The 8,880-nt window shown below is 42.5% G+C and overlaps 1 protein-coding gene across 3 annotated transcripts in view; it reads right to left on the bottom strand.

Annotated features, from left to right (window-relative positions):
* Positions 1-352: 352 nt before the first annotated feature.
* The window catches only part of mbip (MAP3K12 binding inhibitory protein 1), a 30,623-nt gene continuing 22,095 nt past the window's right edge, over positions 353-8,880 (bottom strand). For 2 of the 3 annotated variants that reach the window (NM_001173821.1, XM_014195765.2), the window contains 4 exon segments: positions 353-1,585; positions 1,811-1,849; positions 5,714-5,808; positions 5,973-6,146. In NM_001173821.1, coding sequence (NP_001167292.1) covers positions 1,475-1,585; positions 1,811-1,849; positions 5,714-5,808; positions 5,973-6,146 — 419 coding nt within the window. In that variant the 3' untranslated portion in view covers positions 353-1,474. 3 annotated transcript variants of the gene reach the window in all.

Genomic DNA, 8,880 nt, shown 5'->3' with positions numbered 1-8,880 from the left:
AGCAGTGTATATCGACGGACACACAAATAGCTCTACTCAATTCCTAACTGCAAACTACTGTACTTTAAATGTACTGTTGAAAAGTTCACTTAACAGAGCATGCAGGCTTCAGTGGCCCCCTGCCATGTCATTTCCTGGATTTGCTGATTTCCCACTGTCACCCTTTAATATGAATTACCTCACGTAGTTAAATTTAAACCTCTTCAGTTGTGTACAATTTAGAAAAGGAATTAATTGCGATCTGATTAGCTGTGTGTATGACTAACACTGTTCATGTACAATGTGTGTGTGTGTCACAGTTCATGTAGTGAGTGTGTGATTAGAACCATGAGTCAAAGTCTACTTCAACAGGTTTGCCAAATGAAAAAGAGAATTTATTTACAAAAACATCAATATTAAAACTTTGCAACACAACAGCAAAAGGAGGAAGTGTCAACGCTGAATCAAGTTAGATCAATGAGCATAGTATTCTCCTTAACAGAAAATAAGATAATAGCAACGTATAATGTTTCTAAAAAAACTAAAAACACCAACGCATTTCTCTCTCATGTGGCCAAAACGCAACAGCATGCGCCACTGGGCAAAATACACAGGTAGGCTATGCTACAGTTTGTTAACACCATCTGCTCTAAAATGAATTCACTGTACATCATTCAAAACAACACTGTATAAAGCAAGACAAAAATGGGGATATGCATTTAGATCTTACAGTAACGTTATACTACGCTATTATATTAAACTTATGTCGAATATTATCATTATGTGATCTTGCCGACACTGTTTCAGCTTTGATCTAACTTTATTAAACGAGCACCATTCACCTGAGTAGCCTGTTCTCTGTGAGTAAAGTAGAGAATATATACATGCGCAGAAGCTTCGGGAAGCTCCGGATCTTTGAGTGAGGCAGACTAAAGATCCCGAAAAACACAGAGCCGCATCATGCTAGAAAGATAGATACCCACACACTTGAATTCTCCAGTAGTTTTATGGAGTGCAACGTTTCAACCCGAAGGTTGAAAACCAAGACCTTCAGGTCAGGACCCATAGAATTAGGAATTAGAATACCAGAATGGACATGAACCTTCTTATGATGGGATAAAGGTCCGCCATCTTGGTCAGGGAGTTTGACAACCATGGTTACGCAAAGCTGTGATTCATAAAATATGAATTCAAAGAACTTTTCTGCAATGTTGGTCAGCTAGCTAGCCAGCCAGTTTTAGGGTAATAATTCTAGAACTTTGAGGGTTTTACGACATAGAGATCCTATTAAATTACTAGAGGGCCTATGTCAGGACCTTATAACTTGACGAAGACCTTCAGTTCGAAACATTTTACTCAATAAAACTGAAGCAGCATTCAGCGGTGTGTAAGGGTGGATATCTACACCTCAACGGTAATGTCTCTAATCTCTTCCTCTAGTCGGTTCCCCATAATGGTGGGTATGTGTGAAGGTCGTAGGTCAAAAGGTTGGGGGTCAGAGTGGACACTCGGTGTCGTACTCTACCGGCCCAAACTCCCCCATCCTCTTCAGCAAGGCCGCTTTGACAGCACTGATCTTCACATCCAGCTCCGACAGACTGCAGGCCTGCCAACATGGGAGAGAAGAACGATCACAGTCAAACCCGCTGCACACAGATCTAACTCTCCAGAGGCATACAAGTATAAGCACATACGTGCACACTAAAATCAGTGTCACTTTAAACTGGTAGTTGTCCACGGACCGGAGGTTGAGAAACACTGCTTTGAACTTGAATGTAATGGAAGGAGGAAAGGTATGAGACAAGTGAAAAGGTATGATAACACATCTCACCTGAGACATTGATGTCTTTGGTCGCTTGTGTAGGTAACTCTGAAAGAACACAGGAGATGAGAGGTTAGAATGTTTAGGTAACTCAGAGAGCGCAGAGACAAAAAAAAGAGGTTAAGTAACTTTGAGAGAACTAGACCAGTTAGAGGTTAGCCACCGGCAACATTCCTGCCATGCACAGGGTCAGACGGACTGAACAAATATTTCCCGTCCATTCAAGATGCACTATGCAGAAATCGCTACGCCATTTCCTGGTTGCTAAAATTCTAATAGTTTGCATAATTTCAGTTTATGTGACAAAACAAGCAAGTATAGTGTAGAGAATCATTGTACCATCTAAAACCACTGAAATATATTTTCCATAACCAAAAATATTCTATTTTCAACTGTTTGAAGCTGGTGTACAAAAACGAAAGTAAAAAGACAAAAACGGAAAGCATAGAAATAACAAATATAGAACATATCGCTTCTTAGACTTGCTTTTAATGTGACTGACAGATCTATAACTCCCATTTCTATGTGGATTAGGTCAGGTCATCCAAAAACGTACATACTGTAGCTTTAAAATTAGCCCCGAGAGCTACTTGTTCTTTTTACGTCAATGCACAGACCTCAGAAAATACATTCTATTTCTGGAAATGGCACCAATCTAATAGCTTTCAGAATAAAAAAATAAAAACAACCAGCTGTGCCTTAATTTTCTGGTGACAAAAAAACATTCTGCAAGAAGGTTAATAGTGCAAGTACATTACTCATATGAAGAATTGCCATGAAAAATTCAGAGTTATTTAGTAATTCCAGAACTAGCAGACTAAAAGGGGCCAGGAATGAGAGTACAAAAACATGGCCTTCCCACCATGAAAGTATTTTAATGCACTGCAGCAGTCTGCTATGCAACATACAATACTGTAAATCTAAAGACTTGGGCAATGACTAAACCACTGATAGAAAAGTGGAGGAGACCGCTACTCACCTCTATCACCTCCCACATCACCAGCAGTTTATTGGACAGTACTGTTCTCTGAAAGCAGCTGCCCTAACCACTAGCCCAGGCCACACACTGGTCCTTTTCATTATGGTTAATTAGCTCAAAGTAACCTCTGGCCAGTAGCCACTTGATGAGAATAATAAATTATTATTTATATAGCAGCTTTTTACCAACTGAGGTACTCAAAGCGCTTTACATAGTAAAGTCATGATTTGAAAGCTTGCTCTATTGCCAACATGACTAGCTAAATGATAAAATATGATCTTAGTGTTAGGCTTTCACAAGGCAATTCAGAGAAACAGATCGTCATTTTGGTGCGCATAGAAATGAGTCATAGGTGAATTCAGGTGTGCGCGCCCCAGCAAATTTCCTTCACGTTAAATAAACAGACTCATTGTGTTCAGAACAACCCAGGGTATGATGCCATGTCATCCTGTAACTGTACATCAAACAGTGATCATAAACGTTGATGCTGTACATGATAGTTTTAGAGTTTTATGATTTGGAAAAGTGAAGCACACAGTGTGGCTTGCATGTATGACATTAAAGTGGTATTTATTAGAATCCTCAAGGTCTCATTTTTCACAATACCATTGAGTCATCTGAATTTGGAGCTTTCCCCTCACTCAGACAAACATTTCTGCAAAAGCTGCCCAATTGGTGGGAGGGATGGGAGCAACTTCTTGTCACGCGTGGTGCTCAAGTTCAGAAGACTGTCAGTCAAATCCCATACAGAGCTGTGAAGTGGAGAGACAGAGCTCTGATGTCATGTACTGCATGTTACTGTACAGCCACTGCATTCCAATTTAAGCGTTTATTAGTGACCAAATCTGGAATTTTTCAACCCCTATATGAGTACGAGCAGGGCCTAAAATGAACTTCCTGGTACACCAACCAGAGTGCCAGGTAGATTTAAAAAAATAAAAATCTAACAGCCACTCAGATTTTTTTTTAACCAGAGAACATTTTTCCACCCCCTGTAAAATTACACCAACAAAACACAAAAAAAGGAGAGCATGCTGCAATGCTTTGTAATGTTTCTAAAACAATAAAAATGTACTACTAGTAATTAGTAATGTGGTATATTGTTTAACTTCATCATCTTTTGTGGCCTGAGTCTTTTACCAAAATATCACAGATGAGACAACAATGTTCACCTGCCCCTTTAAGAGTGGGAGGTTACCGTGGTAACGCTGGGCCAGTCATGTTTCTGCCTTTGAGATTGAGTCTGACTAGTAGCAGCGTTGTCTTCTCTTCCCTAGCAGTTCAAACTCAAACTGAAAAACAACCTAGCTTGTGAACAAAACAATGTAAATAGCCAAGAAACACAATGACAAAGTCTCACTTAAGTAGACTCGTTTCAAGTAAATTATCTTTCACTCAGCTCTTCACGTGCGCAAAGCCCCAATCTAGGAAGTGTTGCAGCGCGAGATGGTATAGGCTATATAGGATTCGTAGTTCTTTGACTTTGTGCGATTAATTTACCAGCTATGAAACAAAGCAACAAAGTCAGTTTGTCAAATTTCTGCCCTGCTAGAGCTGCCCCGGTTAACTGTAAGTGCTGTTATTGTAAAGTGGAAACGTCTAAGAGCAACAATGGCTCAGCGGCGAAGTGGTAGGCCACACAAGCTCACAGAACAGGACCGCCGAGTGCTGAAGCGCATAGCATGTTGAAATCGTGCTATAACAATAACTGTTTGTCAGGAGTTTCATGAAATGGGTTTCCATGGCTGAGCAGCCGCACACAAGCCTAAGATCATCATGTGCAATGCCAAGCGTTGGCTGGAGTGGTGTAAAGCTCGCTGCCATTGGACTCTGGAGCAGTGGAAACACGTTCTCTGGAGTGATGAATCACGCTTCACCATCTGGCAGTCCGATGGACGAATCTGGTTTGGCGGATGCCAGGAAAAACGCTGCCTGCCCCAATGCGTAGTGCGATCGAAACACCTTTGGGATGAATGGGAACGCCGACTGCGAGCCAGGCCTAATCGCCCAACATCAGTGCCTGACCTCACTAATGCTCTTGGGGCTGAATGGAAGCAAGTCCCCACAGCAATGTTCCAACATCTAGTGGAAAGCCTTCCCAGAAGAGTGGAGACCGTTTTAGCAGCAAATGTTCGACGAGCAGGCTTCCACATACATTTGTAGTGTACTTTGAAAACAGCTACTGCAGCATTTATGTTACTACAAATGTGATCATACTTGACTATTTTAATTCACAAATGCGAGTGAAATGCGTGCACTGTGGAGCCCTGACCACCCACCGACGTGGCTGGTGAAATAGACATCTTACCCACCAATGCCAAAATCTACCTGCATTTGGCAGGTGTTAATGTTAGGCCCTGGGTACGAGTGTAAAAGGTTGAGTATTAAAGATGAGATTATAGACTCGCTAGGCCGCTACTGAGGAAACCTCTCCAGTCCTCCCCTCCTCCACCCTCAGAAACCTGTTCAGCGTGTACTTCCAAACTATTTGCAGAAATTGCTTAAACAGTGGCACTTGGAATAAAATAAAGATCAGCTCAGTTTATTCAAAAAGACACTCTCAACCCCCAGGTCTCTGTGTGCGCACACACACACACACACACACACACACACACACACACACACACACACTAAAGGACATGGAGAGCAGCACGCTCTTAGAACCCGGCACATCAAGCCAAGAGAAGGGAGTGATAAGAGTCACGCAGAAACTCAAGCGCTCTTACTCAGCTAACTTTGATAGGCTAAATTCTGACATGGATGATATATTCTGAACTGAAGAGGAAGAAATAGCCCACGTCTGATAATCACGGCATAAGAACTCTCGCGCTCAATATGGAGAAATACTAACGCGCACGTACACATGTCCACACACACACACACAAAAATAAATAAGTGGATGTGTTAAAATCTTTCTACCACACTAAACTCACAGACTGGAAGTACTCCGGTGAAAGTCCCTCCAACTCCAGGATCCGATCTTCAAGCTTCTTCAGCCTCTGGTACACACTTAAAGGCACTGGACCCTCTGGAAAAGAAAGGTGTGCGTGTCTGATAGGAATATTAGAGTATAAGACCAGAATTCCTTAAAGTCAAGTGTCAGAAATTGAAATGAAATACAAATGTTTGGGTAAAGAGAGACATGCAACTACCACAATATGGCCGATACCACATGTTGTTTAACCTCTTCACCTGTTGGGAGCTTTAGGTGTGTCTCGATGTTGTGCAGGCGTTCCTCTATGGCTGGATTCCCACAGTCTCTGGACACCATGGCCCTCTGCTGCTCCTCAGCCTCCCCCAAGGCACCTCCTCCTAAACCTCCACCTCTACGAGTCTGAGGCCCATAGGTGTTCACCACACGAGTCACTGCACAGACAAGGCATACAGACAATAGAAACCCATTAAATGTCACAAGCAAATGAAAGAAACATACCAGGGTTGTTTCACGGAATGAGTCCCTTTTACATCCCTTTGATATTTTAAGTAGAAATCGTGCACCTACATTGGATTTTAAAAGCCTGTTATTTTAAAATGTAGTGGCCTTTAATATAGAGCACATGGAAAATTCAATATATATGAATAAAGACTAGCTAATGTGCCCAAAATTCTGCAGTTTTCACAAAGCCCTAGTTCTTTCGTTGCTTTGACAAAGTCATTTCAGAAGATTTCTTTTAATGTGATTAGTGATGCATTTTAAGGTTTAAAATTTTTTTAACCTTTTAATATGGTGAAAGTATTTGTTGTTAAAGGGCGACTGCACTTCCTGATTTGGCCTCGTCTTTCATCATTGCTCATTAGGAATTATTTGTATTTTTTTCTCCCACCTTTATTTAACCAGGTAGGCTAGTTGAGAACAAGTTCTCATTTGCAACTGCAACCTGGCCAAGATAAAGCAAAGCAGTTCGACACATACAACACAGAGTTACACATGGAATAAACAGAAACATACAGTCAATAATATAGTAGAACAAAAGAAAACTAAAAGTCTACATACAGTGAGTGCTAGCGGCTGTGAATAAAAGGCAAACAAGAGTCGTCTTGGGGGTGTGGTTTGATGTGCGTGTTTCTTGGGTTTGACTGTCATTCAGTCACAACAAAAAAAGGACAGCTAACCAGTTCGCGTTTAAAAAAATGTGCTGAAAGCAAGCTGGTAACATGCATCAAACATGTTGTCAGCTTTGCTTAGTTATGAGCTAGCTAGCCTGGTACAGGGGTAACCCTGGTCCAGGAGTGCCGCAGGCACCACATGTTTTTGATTTAATCGACCTGGAAGACCAGGTGTGTTGAATTTAGGCAATCACTGAACTGATCAATTAGCTCAGTTGGTCAGGTGTGATGCAGGTGAAAGCTATGATCCTTACTTGATGTCACATGTTAAATCCCCTTCAAATTAGTGTAAATGACAGAGAGGAGACAAGTTAAAGGAGTTTTAAGCCTTGAGACAATGGAGACTTTGTGTGTACCATTCAGAGGGTGAATGGGCAAGACCAAAAATGTAAGTGCCTTTGAACGGGGTATGGTGATAGGTGCCAGGCGCACCGGTTTGTGTCAAGAACTACAACGTTGCTGGCTTTTTCACACTCAACAGTTTCCCGTGTGTATCAGGAATGGTCCACCACCCAAAGGACATCCAGCCACCTTGCCACAATTGTGGGAAGCATTGGCATCATCATGGGCCACACCTGCTTGTCGAACACCTCATTCCAAAATCATGGGCATTAATATGGAGTTGGTCCCCCCTTTGCAGCTATAACAGCCTCCACTCTTCTGGGAAGGCTTTCCACTAGATGTTGGAACATTGCTGCAGGGACTTGCTTCCATTCAGTCACAAGAGCATTAGTGAGGTCGGGCGATTAGGTCTGGCTTGCAGTCTGCGTTCCAATTCATCTCAAAGGTGTTCCATGTGGTTAAGGTCAGGGCTCGTCCACACAGTTAAGTTCGTCCACACCGATCTCGACAAACTATTTCTGTATGGATCTTGTTTTGTGCACAGGGGCATTGTCATGCTGAAACGGGAAAGGATCTTCCCCAAACTGTTACCACAAAGTTAGAAGCACAGAATCATCTAGAATGTCATTGTATGCTGTAGCGTTAAGAATTCCCTTCACTGGAACTAAGGGGCCGGAACCATGAAAAACAGCCATAGACCATTATTCCTCCTCCACCAAACTTTACATATGGCACTATGCATTGGGGCTGGTAGCATTGTCCTGGCATCTGCCAAACCCAGAGTCGTCCGTCGGACTGCCAGATGGTGAAGCGTGATTCATCACTCCAAAGAACGAGTCCACTGCTTCAGAGTCCAATGGCGGCAAGCTTTATACCACTCCAGCAGACACTTGGCATTGTGCATGATGATCTTAGACTTGTGTGCGGCTGCTCAGCCATGGAAACCCATTTCATGAAGCTCCCGACAAACAGTTCTTGTGCTGACGTTGCTTCCAGAGGCAGTTTGGAACTCATTAGTAAGGGTTGTAACAGAGGACAGACGATTTTAACGTGCAATGCTCTTCAGCACTCGGTGGTCCCGTTCTGTGAGCTTGTGTGGCCTACCACTTCGCGGCTGAGCCGTTGTTGCTCCTAGACGTTTCCAGTTCACAATAACAGCACTTACAGTTGACCGAGGCAGCTATAGCAGGGCAAGAATTTGATGAACTAACTTGTTGAAACGGTGGCATCCTATGACGGTGCCACGTTGAAAGTCACTGAGCTCTTCAGTAAGGCCATTCTACTGCTAATGTTTGTCTATGGAGATTGCATGGCTGTGTGCATGATTTTATACACCTGTCAGCAACAGGTGTGGCTGCAAATTGTCCAGTGTTGCTAAGAAAGACCTACTTAAGCTGCAGCTGGCCCAGAACAGAGCAGCACGTTTTGTTCTTAATTGTAATCAGAGGGCTGATATAAATACTATGCATGCCAGTCTCTCTTGGCTAAGAGTTGAGGAGAGACTGACTGCATCACTTCTTTTTATAAGAAACATTAATGAGTTAAATCCCAAATTGTTTGCAGTCAACTTACACAGCTCTGACACACACTTATCCCACCAGACATGCCACCAGGGGTCTTTTCAGTCCCCAAATCCAGAACGTGTACAGTA

The sequence above is a fragment of the Salmo salar genome, chromosome ssa01 (genome assembly GCF_905237065.1).
Source record: "Salmo salar chromosome ssa01, Ssal_v3.1, whole genome shotgun sequence".
Classification (NCBI taxonomy): domain Eukaryota; kingdom Metazoa; phylum Chordata; class Actinopteri; order Salmoniformes; family Salmonidae; genus Salmo; species Salmo salar.
Note: the sequence above shows the minus strand (reverse complement) of the source record. Positions and strands in the feature narration are given on the sequence as shown.